At 37.1% G+C, this 19,251-nt stretch overlaps 1 protein-coding gene across 11 annotated transcripts in view; it reads left to right on the forward strand.

Moving 5' to 3' along the window:
- The window catches only part of slmapa (sarcolemma associated protein a), a 196,152-nt gene that overhangs the window by 56,834 nt on the left and 120,067 nt on the right, over positions 1–19,251 (forward strand). For all 11 annotated transcript variants that reach the window (XM_072280435.1, XM_072280436.1, XM_072280437.1 and 8 more), the window contains exons 2-4: positions 7,036–7,183; positions 11,259–11,331; positions 17,810–17,846. In XM_072280435.1, the coding sequence (XP_072136536.1) occupies positions 7,036–7,183; positions 11,259–11,331; positions 17,810–17,846 (258 nt within the window). The remainder of the gene's footprint in view (positions 1–7,035; positions 7,184–11,258; positions 11,332–17,809; positions 17,847–19,251) is intronic.

A 19,251-nucleotide genomic window follows, 5' to 3' on the forward strand; every position in this document is an offset into this window, starting at 1 on the left:
GCCAGGCAAATAATCTCTTCCTCAGTGTCAACAAGAGAAAGGAGATCGTTATCAACTTCAGGAGAACATGCACCTCTTGCACCCCTCTTTTCATCAGGTCCACGAACTCGCTGCTCTTTCTGCTCAATTCTGTAGACTTGGCTGTCACCTTAGTAACAGTGAGTGGTTTCAAACACCTTGGAGAGCACATCTCGCACAACCTCATGTTCTCAGAACATATCCTATACAATCAAGAAAACTCACCAACGCCTCTACTTTCTGAGGAGGCTGAAGAGAGATGGATTACGCACATCATTATTCACATCATTCTGTAGATGCACAGAACAGAGCATCCTAACGTGCAGCAGAAACTGAACTGGGGCAGACAGGGAGGCTCTACAATGGGTAGTATTAACTGCCCAACACATCACTGGCACCAACCTACCCACATATACATATAGTCTACATATAGTCCTGACGAAGGGTCTCGGCCTGAAACGTCGACTGTACCTCTTCCTAGAGATGCTGCCTGACCTGCTGCGTTCACCAGCAACTTTGATGTGTGTTGCTTGAATTTCCAGCATCTGCAGAATTCCTGTTGTTCACATCTACATATATACAGGGCATACAGTTGCAAGAAGAAGTTCGTGTGCCCTTTGCAATTATCAAGTTTTCTGCACTAATTACACATAAAATGTCTGATCTTCATCCAAGTCACAATAAAAGACAAACATAACCTGCCTAAGCTAATAGCACATAAACAATTGTACTTCACATGTCTCTATTGAACATATTGTTTAATCATTCACAGTGCAGGTTGGAAAAAGTATGTGAACTCTTGTATTTAATAACTGGTAGAACCTCCTTTAGCAGCAATAATCTCCACCAAACATTCTTGTAGCTGCTGATCAGATTTGCACAGTGGCGAGGAGAAATTTTAGACCATTCCTCCGTATAAAACTTTTTCAGTTCATCAGTATTTCTGGGATACCTTGCATTGAACAATCCTCTTCAGGTTATGCCACAGCATCTCAATTGGTTGAAGATCTGGATTCTGACTTGGCCATTCTAAAACACAAGTTTTCTTCCTTGTGAACCATTCTGTTGTTGAATTACTCCTCGATTAAGCTTCTGGTGACAGACTGCTACGCTGATGTTTTCCTGTAAAATGTCTTGATACAATTTTGAATTTATTCTTCCCTGAACAATTGCAAGCTGCCCAGGCCCTGAGGCAGCAAAGCAACCCTAAACCAAGATGCTCCTTCCAGCATGCTTCACAGTTGGGATGAGGTTTTGGTGTTGGTGTGTAGTGCCCTTTTTCCTATGCACTTCTGCTAAAAAGCTCAACTTTTGTCTCATCTCTCCACAGAGCATCGTCCCAGAAGTGTTGTGGAACATCTCAGTGGTTTTTTTAACAACCTTGAGATGTGTAGCAATGTTTTTTTTGGAGAGCAGTGGTTTACTCTGTGGTACCCTTCCATGAACAATATTCTTGTTCTGTATTTTTCTTACAGTGGACACATAAACAGACACTTAACATGTTCTAGAGATTTCTGTGGGTCTTTTGCTGTTACCCTTGGGTTCTTTTTCGGGTTGTTCAGCATTGCTTAATGTATTCTTGGTGTGATCTTTGAAGGGCACCCACTCCTTGGGAGAGTAGCAACAGTACTGAAATTCCTCCGTTCATAGATCAGTTTCTCTTTTTGTGGACTGATGAACACTCAGGTCTTTAGAAATGCTTTTGTAGCCTTTTCCAGATTCATTCATCTCTTTTCTTATTCTAAGGTCTTCTGAAAGTTGTTTTGATCAAGAAAGCATGCTGTACAGAAACAACAGGAATTCTGCAGATGCTGGAAATTCAAGCAACACACATAAAAGTTGCTGGTGAACGCAGCAGGCCAGGCAGCATCTCTAGGAAGAGGTGCAGTCGACGTTTCAGGCCGAGACCCTTCATCAAGACAGATAACAGTACAGAAACAGATCTTTTTTGAGAAGAGCAGGCTCCATCAGTAACTGGACTTCGTGTGTCTTTTTTTTGTATAGGGTAGGGTATCTCTACAACTCGCATCTCCAATCTCATTTCATTGAGTGGAACACCTGACTCCAAATAGCTTTTGTAGTAGGCATTACTCCAGAGGTTCACATACTTTTTTGAACCCAAACAGTGATTGTTTAAATGATGTACTCAGTATTGATGAGAAGTAGTACAATTATTTTGTGTATTATTAGTTTAGGCAGATTGTGTCTATTGTGACTTAGATAAAGATCAGACCACTTTCATGAGGAACTAATACACAAAGCCAATTAACTGCAAAGGGTTCACAAACTTTCCTTCAACTGTATATACAGTAAGGGAAAAAAGCCTGCATTATAATGAAGGATCCCACCTTCTCTGCATATGCACTGTTTGTCCCACTCCCATCAGGAAGGAGACTATGTGCTATTCATGACAGGAGCACCAGACTTAAAAATAGTTCCTTTCTCCAAGTAGTAAGGTTGATCAACATCTCCACCCACTAACCCACCTCACCACTCTACTTTGTCGTTTCCTGTCAGATTCACCTTATGTACAGGCATTCCTGTACTTGGCATCACTTTGCATATATTCAGTACTGTGCAAAAATCTTGGGGGTGTCTAGACTCTTGCACGGAACTGTATTCGTCAATATGGAGCAGAGATAGAGTTTGTAAATCTGGCAGGAGCAAAGGATGTTGGGAATGGCGAGGGTGGAGTGCTGCATGAGGGGTATGGGACAGTTGGCAGAAGATGAGTGCTGGGGCCCTGAGACACCTGGCAAAGTCATTTGATTCTAAACAATTGGTTTATTGATCATTACAGAATGTATCTCTGGTGCTTCCTGGTCCCTCCCATCTCCCTTCCCCTTTTCCCAACCATGATTCCCTTCTCCCTGCCCCCTTCCCATTCTCAGTCCACAATAGAGACCCATATTTGAATCAGATTTATCATCACTCACATGTTATGCAATTTATTTTATTTTTGCAGCAGCAATACAGTGCAATGCAAAAAATTGCTATAGTACCATGCACCCTCGCTCTGTGCTTAAGTACTGTACAGTCAATGTATATATGATACATATTGTGCATTTTTCATTCTTGTGTTCTTTATCTTGGTGTGTTTAATTTTGTGATGTACTTTTGTTCTCCTTTACACTGGTATACTGGAAATGACATTAAACAGTCTTAAATCTTGGAATAACAATTGTATTTTGTAGTAATGTCAAAGCAAATTCTATAATTTAAGGAAGAAAGTTTCCTGGTTACCAAATCATCAACACTTGCTACTTTGAAATTTTAGAAGTTTTTTAGATTAATTTAAATATGAAGGTAACTTTGGCATCGTTATTACTCTTCATGGCAGAAAAAGTGGACAACATTTTGAGCTTCCCAAATCAGGATTCTGCTTCATAATTTTAAGGCGTTGAATGCTAATTACAGGAAAATTGTGCCATGCACTTGCATTTATCAGAAGAGCTCCTAAATTGGATTAATGTTATTGCCAAAAATTCTCAATTTATTCTCATTGTGTAAGAATGTCGTAGAATTAAGAGAACTGTTATTACATTCTACCTTTGATCTAGTTTTAAATTTCATTTATTCATTCTTTGAGGTATGAGCCTCACTGACAAGGATAATATTTATTTCCAATCCCTAAATGCCTTCGAGATGCCATTTCTATCTACTCTGGCTAAAATTACATTACTTGCCCAGCGTGCAGTTTGTAACTAATTTACACTATATCTATTGATAGTTCAGCTTTTGTTTGTGAGGTTATCAGTTCAGTTATAGAAACAATACTTAAACCTCCTTCATGTTGACTTCTACCTCTTTCATTTAATTCATCATATTGTGAAGTGAAGCAGTTCTCAAACCTGTTTTCAGAGCCTGTCCTGTCTGGTATTGATATATAGTTGGATGATGAATCACTGTACTTTGCCATTGAATAGAAAAATGTAGGTATGCTATGAGTGGCTCTTAACAGCTTTGAACATGAGAAAGAGAGCCCAAGCACTTTGCATGTAGCCTTGTCACAAGTTAGTAACAATTGTAGCCTTGATGCTAATTGCTGTTAGTGTAGTGCGATATTTCTCAGCCAAGATGCAGATACAGCTTGGCAAGGATGCTCGTCCTTCGACGTAGTCATTTCTTCTGACTCCTGAAAGCTGATACTGCTTTTTGGCTTTTTATATCTGAATATGTATTTTTTAAATGAAAATTCAAGCAAATTGTTAAACACTGAAGTTTCTGGCTTTGTAAGAAAATTGGGAACTCATTTTTGAACTAATAACATACATCTGTGTATTTTTTACTTTCAGTGCTTTGATTCTTGAAGCCACATATTTTGTTTCTATGGATACAGGCCAGACTTGTATAAAGCAAATATAGTTCAACCAAAGCCCTGAAGAGTCTCAGCAACACTTTGTATATTCCAAGTCTTTACAACAAAGTCTAATACACTGTTTGTTCTACCTTCTTGTTTCTTTTCTATGTCACATGAAATAAACATGAGGAGCCTTCTGTATACTATTATCTCATTTAAAAGAAAAAAACTCCATTACTATTCTCACCAGAGTGCACAACTTTATGTGTCCAATTGCTAGACACTTTCTTAACCTGGTTGCATTCCCCTGCAGACTTGGACTTTCACTATCTATAAATTTGAATGGACCTAAATGCTACTTCCAGATAGAACAACTATTTACTTTTACTGTACTTAAATTACATACATTTAGGCTACTAATTTGTAGGAAATTTTTGGTCTTCAAGTGCTTCCTGAGCTTCTGGTTGCTTGCCACTTTAATTCTGTATCCTTCCCAAGTTATTTTACTGAAACTAGATGAGAAATAGTGCTTCATATTACCAAAAGGTGTACAGATGGTACTTTTGTATTTGTATTACGTGTTGTGAGTGAATTGTGAGTAGCATGTGATTTGGTTTGTTGGAAGAATTCCCCCTAGTGGTTTCTGGAAGTTGATACTGGGAGGATTATTCAGAATTATTTCAGAGGTCATTGGCTGATTGCTGAAATAATTGCCAATGTGTATGTCAGGGCATTCAAGGAGAAAAATGGTCATAGTTGTCTGTCCATTGAAGAGTTTGTTACTGCTGGTAGGGCCATAATGTAACTCCCTCAATTATTATGGCCAGCTGCAATTTCCTAATTTCTTTCAGTGACAATTTTTGTACAACTGAAATAGGTTTAATCATAAAAAATAATGCTCATCTGCCATCTGTGAATGATCAGATTTAAAATAATTGAATATGGCTTTTCAGATTATTGTGGAAGCTGAGCAGAACCATTTTTCTGCCTCCATTGGTGAATGCAAATAAGATTTCATTGAAATTTGAAAGAGCTTAAGCATTACTATTGTTGGCTTAAAACAACTTTTAGAACCACCTTGAAGAACCGTAAGCTGTAATGAGCAGCAAACTAATTGGTTTCTTTATGGGAAATGGTCACTTTTATATATGGGGTTGGCTTCCAAGATATCAGATTGGTCAAACTTCATTTCTTGTGAAAACTTGTGCAGGAAATGTTTCAAACCTTTACACAATTATTTTGCACCGATTGGGCACAGATAGAAGAAACTCTTCAAAGTTTGGGCTGTAATTTCTGATTTCTCAATCTTGTCTACTGTGCCTCACAGGCTCACTTCAACCGTTGGAACAAGCAAAAAAAGACATGCAATGGATTCCAGTTAATTGGGCCGCTGCTTATTTAAGACACTATGCCACTTAAATGGGACAGAGACTGATGCCAAGCAATTTCTAACTAGCATCAGTGGTGTGTACTTGTGTGGCCTTTTAGCCCTACACAGTACTTTGAGTGAACATTTTTAAAAATAGCATCAGTTGTATATGTGTGTAATATGTTATCCATTTGGGCCGACAGTACCATTCAAAAAGCAAACTTTTTAAAAAGTTTGATGTCAAACAAAAATTCATGCCCTCGCCAAGATGTAGGAAGGCAATGAAGTCAGATTATTATCCATTATCTGCACTTGGTGTCTATGCTGTCCCATTTAAGTGGCATAGTGTCTTAAATAAGCAGCTGCCCAATTAACCGATGGCCCAATTAACTGGAATCCATTGTATATCTTTTTTTTTGCTTGTTCCAGCAGTTGAAGTGAGCCTGTGAGGCACAGTAGAGAAGATTGAAAAATCAGGAATTAAGATATTTATAGTCAATCAGAAGAACATGGCAGTGTGCACTGGAAAAATTCCTTCATTGGTAACTTAAGAACTAATACACATTTTTATATTACTGTATTAGTAGTGTTCTAATTTGTTCTGCATTTCATTTAAATACACAATTTGTTACTCATTTAAACAGTAGCTTGTCTTTTTTATAGCTTTTAAAATATTTTCACAAACTTCGACTAATTGGAGCAACTGCTTAATTGGGCCAAAATGTACTGGTCCCAATGTGTCCCAATAAACTGAAGTCCACTGTACTCCTCGATTTGTATTGGAAAAAGGCAGTTATTTCCACATACATATGCTGTCAGCAGAATTGCTGCATTCTACAAGAATCTGGAAATGCATGCTCGCAGTTTATGTTTCAAGATTTTACTTTTGTAGAATTTTCATTTGCATAATTACTTTGTTTAGAATAGAGTTTTGAACTAGTAGTCGTATATTGCTGAGTTTCCTCAATAATATGTGATCTCCCACACTTGACTTAAACTTTTTTGATGATATTATCAGCAGCATGGCTAACATTGATATAATTAATGAAATTAAATAGAATCTTGAATTGCAGCCTGATAATTTTTGGAATTAAGTGTATATTTAATAAAGAGAATGTTATGCAGTGTAGTACATCCTAATGCAAATGTATGATGATAGCTGATACATATACAGGTAATATAGTGAAACTTTGTTGCTGAAATGTCAAACTTGATTATAACTCATATATAGCTTTGTATTTTGGGCCGTGACAAGTATATTTAATACTAAAGGTGAATGAACTATTCTGTGACTAGCATATGCAACATAATAGAAATCACTAAAAGACTAATTTAACTTTTTCTTCAGTTCTATTTACAGGACACTAAAAGTAGTAATGGTACGTTTATTAATAGTCAAAGATTAAGTCGAGGATCAGAGGAAAGCCCACCATGTGAACTCCTGTCGGGGGACATCATTCAGTTTGGTGTAGATGTGACTGAAAATACTAGGAAAGGTAAGGGTACAAATCCGATATTTTTGCACATCTGCCCAATAAATTTATATCCCCACACAAAATAGGTTTTCTAGAGCTACTTTCACATTATGTGCTGCTTATTGCAAATGTTATTCTGCTTTACTGTGGTTTATAGGTGCCTGTTTTTGTTTCAAGTTGCAATAGTTCTTGTTACTGGTATTTTCTACCTCATTACACCACCGTTCTGTATATTTCTAAATACATTATTCTTGATTTTTAACTGGATAATTAGTATATACTATATACTATGTTGGCTGTCTCACTTTTCACTTTTATAGACATTACAGAAGAAACCAGAGCTATAAATGAGTATTCTGTAATTATGCTTGAATGACGGTCTTTGGATATGATCAATTATATAGATGCAGAACTGCTCTGAGATCATGGACTAGTTACCTGATAATCTAAAAGTGCTCTGTGTAGTTTGGTTATGCATAAAAGTAAAGACACTACATTTTCTTTGTTACTGTTGTTAACTCCTTTTGGATAAAATGCCAGTGTTTCTGGTACATCACCAATGGAAAGAACTTAATAGTGTCTTTAGTCCCAGTCACATAGATCATACTGTACCAGAGCACTGCAGTCTTAACCTGTCAGATTTAACATTAGTTGGAAGCTTGTGGCTGAAGGTTAAAAAGAAATCCTAAAATATGCAATGAAACATTGAAGTTATAACTCATTGATGTTTTATTAAATCCTAAGATTAATTATAATTTTGGTTGTTATTTGTGGCTAGGGAAAAAAGATTTCTTGTTCTATGCATTTCCTAACAAGAATAACTGATAAAAATTGATTGTTTTAACCTTGTTTGTACAGCAGCAAATTGGGATTTAAAGCTAAAGTGTTTTCTATTATTAATAGCCCATTGGCAATCAACAACTGTTTAGAACTACTATTTCTGGATGTCCTAACATTTTAATCTAGATACTACAAAATCCCTGAGTATCAAAAGGCCGAAAAAAAAGTAAACTTCGGATGTGTAAGAATCTAATTGGGAAAATTGATTGATAAAACTCATAGTCAAATTAGCCATTGCTTTATTTGTACAATACTTTGGTAACCATCCCCCACCCCCCAAGACTTTAGAAACCTAATCAGTCAAAGTTGTAAACATCAGAAATTAAAATATTATGAATGAGTTTTCAGGAGAATGTCAAAGAAACAAAGGGAGGTGAAGAAGTTAAGGAATGATTTTGCCAACTGACTATTCAATCATCTGTACTGGGATGGAAGAAGAGAGGATATTTGCCAGTTTAGGTTGGCTGACTCGGAGGCGAGGGTTGTCGGGAGGTGAAGTGGAGATGGGAGTGGGGATGCTTAAGTCATATGATAGTTGAAGTCTTTTAGAGCTGGTGGAGGTACTGGGGTGGACTGAGGCCATAAAATGTAAGCATGTGAATTTAAAAATTAGTTGTTAAGAATCAGCATAGGTTAGTGATTCTGAATTAGAGAAAACAAAACCGGCTGACAAGGGCAGAAAAAGAACTCCTAGGTGCTCATCGTTAATATGGTGTGTAGCCTTATTATCATCCAAGTCTTTGAAGAGTCTGTTCATAGTGCTGCTTAAAATCTTAACTGCATGATAGTCTAGCCTGCTGTATGTGGAGGATCATATTTAAACACTTTTAAAAAGGTCCCATCAAAGCTTTTTTTTAAATGCTCTTTTTTCAGTTTGGGAGGCTACCGTGATATCTCTGATATAATTCACATTGGATGAAGTTGCCTAGTTGCTGTTGTACATTTTGTAGATCAATGTGCTGTTGTTGGAAGAAGTTAATATTAATAATGACATATGTAGTGTAAGTGAGGAGAGCTATTTTGTCCTAGATGGTCTCAGGTTATTAGAGTGTTATTGAACCTGTGTTTAACTATATATGTTATCCACTTATTGCAGTATATCCAGATTCTGACCTGGTCTTGTAGTTGCATTATTTATGTATCTTGTCCTGTTAAGTTATCGTGGTCAGTGGTAACCCCTGGTTTATTAATGGTGAGGATTTGGTAATGATTATACCACTGATCTCAGTCATCAAGTGTAAATGTTGGATGGTCACTTGATTATGGTCATTTGTGGAACCCATTTTTTACTTGCCACATTTTACCCCATCCTTAGGGCTTGCTGTGTGCAGTCTTATGCTCCTTCATTTTCTGAGGAGTTGTGTATAGAATTGGAGATGAATTGTACAGTCAGCAATGATTCCACTTGTAGAAGTGGTATCTGAAGGGCACTTTCAACAGTGTCCTAGGGCTGGTTATTGCCCCCCAACAAGAACAACAATATTCTTTTGTGTTAATAATATCTCTGCCAAACCAAAAAAGATAATGCTGATTATCCTTCAAGTTAACAGTACAAATCTCTTTGAGTAATGACACTTTAATTGTTCGTTAACTTTTTTTAATGTGCTTTGTTCATTTTCTTCCACTACTCAGTCAGGTCATGAGTTCCAGACGTCCTCTACTGTTTGGATACAAAAGATTATTTCTCAATTCCCTTTTAATGCCTTGTCATAATATCTTAAAACTACATCCCCAATCTGAAAGATCATCAAACTGAAAAATTAACTCTGCTTTTTTTTAAATATAAAAAAGTTGTTTTACATGCTGAGTATTCTCAGTATATTCTGTTTTCATTGGCCATTATAACTTTGCCATTTTAACTTAATTTTCATTGATAAGTTACACGAACAGTGACATGAGTGACCCTCTGCATTGACTGCAGTTAACTGCAGGATGAACAACCATGAGAGAAAGGTAGTGTGTCTGTACTATAAGTTGCAAATAGACACAAAATACACTTCAGAACTATGTTTGCCGTAATACTGAGGCCACCTGTGTAGTCTTCCCTGTTGCGTACTAGGTCTATGCTCTCAGTCTGCCTGGTAGAACTTAAGTTTGTTGGTATCTTAAGATTTCCTGCAGGGGCACATTAGGAAAGGCTGGCACGATAGTGTAGCAGTTAGCCTAACGCTGTTACAGCGCCAGTGATCCAGATGCATTTCTGCCATTATGTAGTCTACATGGGTTTCCTCCAGATGCTCTGGTTTCCTCCTACATTCTAAAGACATTTGGGTTAATTGATTAATTGGTCCCATGAGTTGTAATTGGGCAGAGGCTCATTGGGTTGGAAGGACATGTTACAGTGCTTTATCTCTAAACAAAAATAAACTAAAATTTGAAGTGTTTCACTAGTGATTTTTAACTGTGCTTCATTGCACCATTTCCTTAACATCCATTATTCAGATTGAACTAGAGTAATGACTTTGCATCTGATTCAGTGTAAGTTGATCTTGAAGCTCCTTTTCTGTGCATCATTTGAACAATTTGTTCCAAGTGGCAGTCACTATTCTGTATGTTTCCGTGCATCCATCACTTTGTACTTTACAACCTCTTGTCTCCGGTGTTCACCTGTGTATGTCATGCTTTGAATTCGTGAACAAGTGAATTTTAAATCCTTGATCTTTCTGCAAATTAGTTTATGAATCTTGACCTAATTTCAAATCATCCAACTAACTTTTTAAAGTCCCCCTATCCTTACATTCTCGGGAATACCCTGTGGTTCTCCAATTAGGTCATCTGCAAATTCCCTCTGTTAAAAATACTATACCAACTCAGTCCTTTTATTTCAAATCGTTCATAAAACCCACTTTTTAGCCAAGATTTTAGTCTCGTTTGATAACATCCATCTGATTTCAGCAACATGTCACCTTCAATCTATAAAGTACGTGGGGTAGATTTTTTTTTTGTTGTCCTTCAATTTTTCCTCTTCGCCCCACCCCTTGCTCAAAATCTAGCTGCTTTGCTGTCATGACAGGAAGGGAAAAAAATGACAAGTCTTTGTAGCTAATGCAATAGAGTGAAGAGGAAACTGGTGTTACTTAATTTCAAAATTGTGTTAACTGCAAATGTCTGTACAAGGAAAAAGCAACTTCATTGTCAATTTTATGAAGCTGCAATATAAAAGAAATTTCTTAACTAGACTATTTCATGCTCTCAGATTTTACCTTATACATTCAGTTTGATGTACTGTATTGAATATTTTAATGTTTGTTTACAGTTACACATGGGTGCATAGTATCTACTGTCAAGTTGTTTATGCCAGATGGTATGGAAGGCCGGCGACGATCTGAGTAAGTATACTTACAGCTATATGTGACAATGTACATTACCACAAGTTACTACATTTTTCAACATCTGCACTGTTTAAGCCTTCATTATTTATCACTTAAACTGAAAGGAAAGAGCAAACAGAATAGATTAAGTGCATTTGCACCTATTGTTTTAACAGAAATGTTTTTTAGCTTTTATATTACTTCTACCTTTTCTAGTGTCTGAAGTATTTTGCTGTCTGCTTTTTTTTCTTGAAATAATGTTTATGATAACTAATGCTAATATTTATATATTTTTAATTTCTAAGTATGTTGTTGACTATCCAAAGCAATGTTATTTAATGGCATATGCTTCCTGTTTTTGGGGAAGTAATACATTTGAACATTCTCTGCAAATAGTTGCCTCCAAATCCGAGTGATGATTCTTTTTTAATTGAAGAGATGGGGGAAAGAAATACTTAATTTTTTTTGAGGAAATTGTATTTAGTAATATAAAACCATATGTAAAATTAATAGATTAAGAGCTAGTCGTCAGCATTGATGTTGCATCATCATAATTGTTTAATGTTCTATTTTCAATCATTTGTTTTTATAAATGTGAGGTAAAAAACAAGTTTCTAATAGGGTAGGTCAACTTAAGTTTCAGATGATTAAATTGCTGAGACTTAACATTTAATTAAGTATCCCATTCTTATAATTTAAATGAGTAAATGTGTATTTATTTGATGTTTACATCTAGCTAGGTGATTCAACCAGTTAAAATGCTCTCCACAGTAATACGTAGACATTTGTTAGAGCCTTTGACAGACCAAATCTCCTCAAACTCTTAATGAAATATAGCCGCTAGTGTGCCGCCTTTTAATAGTATCAATATGTTCAGCTTAGGATAGGTCTTCACAGATGTTAACACCCAGGAACTGCTCACCATTTACACTGCTGACCCCTCGATGAGGATTGGTATGTGTTCCCTCAGCTTCCCCTTCCTGAAGTATCGTAGGAAAGGCAGATAAGTTTAGGGCATGGATCAACACTTGGAAATATGATATTGTAGCCATTAGTGAGACTTGGTTGCAGGAGGGGCAGGACTGGGAGGTCATTATTCTGGGCTCCATTGTTTTAGATGTGACAGAACAGGAGGAATTAAAGGAGGAGGGGTGGCATTACTAGCCAAGGAAGTGTTCAGTCAGGACAGACTGGAGAACTCATCTCGTGATTCATTATGGATGGAACCGTTTAATAGGAAAGGTATGACCACGTTAATGGGGCTATATTACAGACCACCCAACAGTCCGAGAGATTTAGAGGAACAAATTTATAGAGAGATCGCAGACTGTTGCGAGAAGCATAAGGTTGTTATAGAAGGTGATTTTTAACTTTCCACATATTGACTGGGACTCCCATACTGTAATAGGACTAGATGAGATGTAGTTTGTGAAATGTGTTCAAAAGTTTTCTTAATCAGTACATCGAAGTCCCAAAGAGAGAGTGTGTGATAATTGATCTGCTATTTGAGAATGATATAGGGCAGGTGAAAGAAGTTGCTGTAGGTGAACACTTTGCATCTAGTGATCACAGTGCCATTAGTTTCAAAATAATTATGCAAAAAATAGGTCTGGTCCACAGGTTGAGGTTCTAAATTGGGCTTAGAAGGCCAATTTTGATGGTATAAGGAAGGTTTAGACGAGTGTGGATTGGGACAGGCTTTTCTCTGACAAAGTTGTACTTGGTAAGTGTGAGACCTTCAAAAGTGAACTTTTTAGAGTACAAAGTTTGTGCCTGTCAGAATGAAAGGTAGCGAAATCAGGTGTTAGGAGCCTTGATTTTCAAGAGATATTGAGGTTGTGGTTACAAAACAAAAAGGAGAGGTATTGCAGATATAGGCAGATAGGAACAAATGAGGTGCTTAGATCTAAGCAATTAGGTCTAAGAAATACAAGAAAACACTTAAGAAAAAAATCAGGAGGGCTAAAAAGTGGCATGAGGTTGCCTTGGCAGACAAGGTGAAGGAGAATCCTAAGGGGTTCTACAGATAAGTTAAGAACAAAACATTGCAAGGAACAAATTGGTCCTCTGAAATATCAGAATGGTAATCCAGGTGTGGAGCCAAAAGAGATGGAGGAGACCTTGAATGGATTTTTTACACCGTATTTACTCAGGATACGGACGTAGACCCTATAGATATAAGGCAAAACAGCATCAATTTCATTGACACTATACAAATTACAGAAGAGGAGGTGCTTGCTGCCTTGAGGCAAATTAGGGTGGATAAATCCCCATGGCCTGACAGGTGTTCCCTTGGACCCTTTGGGAGGCAAGTGCAGAAATTGCTGGGGCCCTAGCAGATATTTAAATCATCCTTAGCAACAGGTGAGGTGAGGGATAGCCAATGTTGTTCCACTGATTAAGAAAGACTGTATAAATAAAAGTATAGGCTGATGAGCCTAACATCAGTAGTGGGAAAGTTATTGGAAGGTATTTTAAGGAACTGGATACAGTATATGAGTATTTTAATAGACATTACTAAGAATAGTTAGCATGGCTTTGTGTGTGGTAGAGCATGTTTTTCAAGGAGGCTACCAGGAAAGTGGATGAAGGCAAGGCAGTGGATGTTGTCTACATGGGCAAGGCATTTGACAAGGACCTTCATGGGAGGTTGGTCATGAAGGTTTAGTTGCTCAGCATTCAAAATGAGGGAGTGAATTGGATTAGACATTGGCTTTGTCGGAGAAGCCAGAGAGTGGTGATGGAGGGATGCCTGTCTGACTGGAGGCCTTTGACTAGTGGTGTGCCACAGGGAACAGTGCTGGTCTGTTGTTGTCATTTATATCAATGATCTAGATGATAATGTGGTTAAATGGATCAGTAAATTTGCGGATGACACCAAGATCAGGAGCATATTGGACAGCAAAGAAGATTGTCATGGCGTGCCGCAGGACCTGGCCCAGATGGAAAAATAGGTTGAAGAATAGCAGATGGAATTTAATGCCTGTTTCTGTACTGTACTTTTCTATGACTCTTAGTCCACAATCAATTCCATGGTTTTATTAACATTGAGTCCAAGGTTGTTTTTGAAACACCACTCACCATTCACACTGTCTCACTCCTGAATGCCTCCTTGTCACCATCTGAGACTCTGCTGATAACAATTATGTCATCAACAAATTTATAGATGGCATTCATGCTGTGCTTAGCCACACAGACATGAGTATACAGAGAGTAAAGCAGCAGGCCATGCATGCATCCGTGATGTATGCTGGTGTGAGGAGGAGAAGATGCTATTTCCAATCCTCACTGACTGTGATTTCCCGATGAGCAAGTCAAGGATCTAGTTGCAGAGGAAGATACAGAGGCCCAGGTTTTGAAGTTTGTTGCTAGGACAGAGGGAATGATGGTGTTGAGCGCTGAGCTGTAGTCAATAAACAGCAGCCTGACATAGGTATTGCTGTTGCCTAGGTGATCCAAGGCTGAATGGAGAGCAGGTGAGATTGCATCCACTGTCAACTATTGTGATGGTAGGCAAATTGCAGTGAGTCCAGGCCATTCCTTAGGTAGGAGTTAATTCTAGTGAAAGCACTTAATCAGAGTAGTTGTGAATGCAATAGTGCTTTAGTTGTTGAGACAGGTTACCCTGCTCTTGTATGATTGCTGCTTTTTTGAAGCGAGTGGGAGCCTCTGACTACAGCAGTGAGAGATTTAAGATGTCCCTTGAACACTCCAGCCAGTTAATTGGTACAGATTTTCAGTGCCCTACCAGGTATATCACTGGGGCCTGGCACCTTTGGAGGTTCACCCTTTTTGAAAGATGCTATGATATTGGCTTCTGAGATAGTTATCATAGGATCGCCAGATGTTTCAGAGATTTGCATCGGTGTAGTTTTTGTCTCCCTTTCAAACAGTACATAAAAAGCATTGAGTTCACCTAGGACTGAAGCATCACAGCCATTCATATGACTAGGTTTTGCCTTGTAGAAGTAATGGTCTGCAAACCCTGCCAGTGCTGAAGTGCATCCGATCCATCTCTTAACTTCGGTAGAAATTGCTTTATCACTCTTAGGAAAGACTTCCATAGGTCATTCCTGTATATTTTTTGAGGCGTTCTGGATCACTGGTGTTGAATGCCACATCAAACTGCAAATCTCACTGCTCATTCATGGCTTCTTGTTTGGGTATGTCCATTATGTTCTCAGTGGCACATACTCATTCACATAGGTCTTGATGAAATCGGTCAAATTGATGAAATGAATAGGTCTTGACAACTGTGGCATATTAATTCAGATCCAAAAATAAATCCCTGAATATTGTCCAGTCCTCGGATTCAAAGCAGTCCTGTAAGCGCTTCTGCATCTTCCTTGACCGGACCTTCATGGTCCTTACCTCTGGTGCTGCGGTCCTCAATCTCTGCTGGGAGTAGAAGTACAGCAGGTGATCGTACTTGCCGAAGTGCAGGTGTGGATTGCCACGCTAAGTGTCCTTGATGATTGTGTAACAGCCATCAGGAATGTATTGTGTTAAGCATGATAACCAGTCATTTTTATATGTCAGAGCTTCCTGACTCAGCTAAGAACTGAAGATAATATACTTAATTAGTTTAATCAGTTTTCTTCCATGTGCAATCGCAATTGTATTTGAAATTTCCACAGTATGTCAGCAATTGTATGTAACATTCGACTTTTGAACTGCTGTATATTATAACTGTGCCATTGTGAACTTTAATGTAATTTCTACATTATAATTCAAGGTCCTTTGTGCTAGAAGTCTAAAATTCAATATTGAAATGGATGAAACAGTTTAAGAGTATAAATTGAAAATTTTGTCTAAGCTTCTGATCAGCTTCACTTATAGTCTTTGACAGCTTCAGAATTGTTAGATGACTATTACCAATAATTTTGTTTCTGATTTAGAATACAATCTTTTCTTCACTTTCTATGTTTTTAGCCAAGTGAGGTAGCTCCTTAACTTCCTTGTTCTTGAACTTGATTTTAATGCTGAGTTCGTTTTTAAAACGTAAATAATGCAGATACTAGTGAGGGCTGATATCTGTGGAGAGTGAGATATGGTGTATCAGATATGGTGTACAGATACAATGGTGTTTAAACAGGTGCAGGCATAGTGAAAGTGAGAGATAGTTATACTCTGTAACAGTTTAAAAAGGTGGTTCACACTAGTGCTAGTCAAGACCTGGTTGAAGGTCATAAAGAAACTTAATTAAAGAGACTGTAGTCAGCTCAACTTTGTGTCAAGCATTTGTTCATTTTTATGTGTCAGAATGCGAAATAGAGGATGGAGGAATAAGCGTTAGAGGCTAGCGGGTCTTGTGGACAAGGCAAGAAGCTTGGACCTGATGGTCCAAACTGAAGATACAGTTTTCATAATTTTATAAAATGTCAATTCAAAATAAATTTATTATCAGAGTACCTACTTTATATGTCACTGCATACTATACTGAGATGAATTTTCTTGCAGGTATTTACAGAAAAATAAAGAAATACAATATAAGTTATGAAAAAATATACATAAAGACTGACAAACATTAGATTCAGGCCATCATTAGACAGAAGAATTGTTTCTGCAGTTTGAAAAATGTTAACTCTCACATTCGTTCAGAAAGAAGTAGCAAATGTCAGTTTAAGCAACCCTTCCGGCCTGAAACGTGGACCGATCTTTTCCACAGATGCTGCCCGACCTGCTGAGTTCCTCCAGTGTGTTGTGAGTGTTGCTTTGACCCCAGCATCTGCAGATTATTTTCTGTTTAAATGTCAGTTTTAACTTCTGCACTATTCCCAAAAGAAGTTTAAATTTTTTTTTAACAGGTCTGAAGGTTGAGTAAGATTCTAAAACGCTATTCCAGTTCTCCCAATATCCTGATCTCCTTTTTTTCCCTTTTTAGTTGTTCTATAAGAATAAAGATGTTCTCTTCTCTTAGTTCCTCTATGATATGCAGTTTTTAGTAGAAGCCATTATGATCCTTTGCTAAATGCAATTCTGTTACTTATTGCTTTTGGGTTCAAATCCACTCAGACAAACCTATGCTGTAATGATTGCAAGGTAGTGAAGCTTTAAAGTATTTCTGGAAATAATCAAAATAATATGTATGATGCATGCAGATTTTAGTTTTTTGGACAGCACAATTCATTGTGAGAATAACAGTATTAATCAACCTTGTGCTTTTTAGCAAAAGGAATCTGCCATTTTGTTACTGTTTCTACTGTAAAGCAATGATATACACAGCAAAAAATGTCTAATTGTATTTCTTTAAAGGATTTGTTGCAGGCCAACTTCAACAGGAACAAATCATTCTCATGCAAATATCATTTACCAACTTCAACTTGAGATGCACATTTGCAGGAATTGTTCAGTGATAATTAACTTTTCCGTCACCTCTTGATTTCAGGTGTATCCATTCTATACTCTTTGCTACCAAGGAGAAATAAAAGTCAATTTGGTATTGAAGATATTTTCACTTTTTTTTTTATCTTACATGGTGCATTTTGTCTCCTAGTGTTATCCAAGCTCCTCTCCCACTTCCTATTGAAAAGGTGAGTGGCTTGTTTATAGTTTAATTATTTATTTCTAAATGAAAGAAATGACTCAGCTTTTTCTTTGACATATAGGCATATACCAAATAGAGATATGAGATTCAGTATTAATAACATCAGTATTAAGTTAAAACATGTTATTAAGCCTGTCGTGGATTTAAGAAATTCCTTTCTGTTTTTAAAAAAAAGTGAGCTGGTGTTATTAAATTGGATTCTTTTAATGCCAGTAGTTTGCTTAACATAAAATTATCTTAATATTTATTTTATTATGAACGTCTTAGAAAGAGTACTTCCTGAGAGCAGTTTTGCAATAAAATCACAGAAAATGTCTTTCTAGGGGAGTTACTTTCTGTCAAGTTCAGTTTTGAACAGCCTGCTAATCTTAGTCACACTTTATACTTCTCTGCATGATCTGTAACTTCAATGACAGAATGGCCTGGATTTTCAGGAAGATTTTGGCAGTTCCCTGCATAACTGTTGACATTATCCCTTTATACGTTTTGGGAATTCTGCATGAACATGCAAGTCCTGAATTTTTTAGCTTGGTTTTTAGACTCTCCAGCATCAAAGCCGAAGGTTGCTATTGTTCCTCACCATTTACCATGGGGAAATTTCAAACACGTGCATCTTATCTCGATTAACACAGGGACTGCTATTGATTTCAGGGACCAGAATATGTACTGTTTAATTTAGATCTATGTTTTATTTAAATATTTAAAAGGTGATTCTGTTGCTTTAAGTATTAATATTTTTTTAAAAAGCTTGAGTATAAATTCAGGGCTATTATTAACTATAGAAGCAAGCAAAGAAGCAATTTTCATATTTGAATGTGCTAGCAAAACAAAAAAAAAGTAAAGCAGTTCTAGGACATATAACCCTTCAAGTCTACTCTGCTGTTTATTAAAATCATGATGATCTTTAGCATTAGATTTGCATTCCTACCCTCTCTATATATGTCTGTATTCCCATGATGTCCAAAAATTTCCTGATGTCAGTCTTGAATGTGCTCAGCAGCTGAGTATTCACAACTGAAGGGTATACAATTGCAAATTACAAGCCTTATCTAAGAAATGTTTTCTCCACAGCCCTTCAACTTAAGTTTATGGCTTCTCGTTTGGAGAGGATTCTTTGGGATAGGATTTATGAACATTTGGAAAGCTATAGATTTTTGGGAACAGTCAACATGGCTATGTGTAGAGCAAGTCAGGTCTTGATAAGTTAATAGTTTTAGAAGAATGTGATGAAATTCATCGATGCAGGTAGAGTCATGGATGTTGTTTACATGGATTGTAGTAAGGCTTTTGACCGGGTCCCTCACAGTAGACCTATCCAGAAGATTAAGATGCAAGAGAACCACAATGAACGTTTGGAAGCTGTTTAGATTCAGAATTGTCTTACCCATATA

This window comes from Mobula birostris, chromosome 16 (assembly GCF_030028105.1).
Source record: "Mobula birostris isolate sMobBir1 chromosome 16, sMobBir1.hap1, whole genome shotgun sequence".
In the NCBI taxonomy this organism is placed as follows: domain Eukaryota; kingdom Metazoa; phylum Chordata; class Chondrichthyes; order Myliobatiformes; family Myliobatidae; genus Mobula; species Mobula birostris.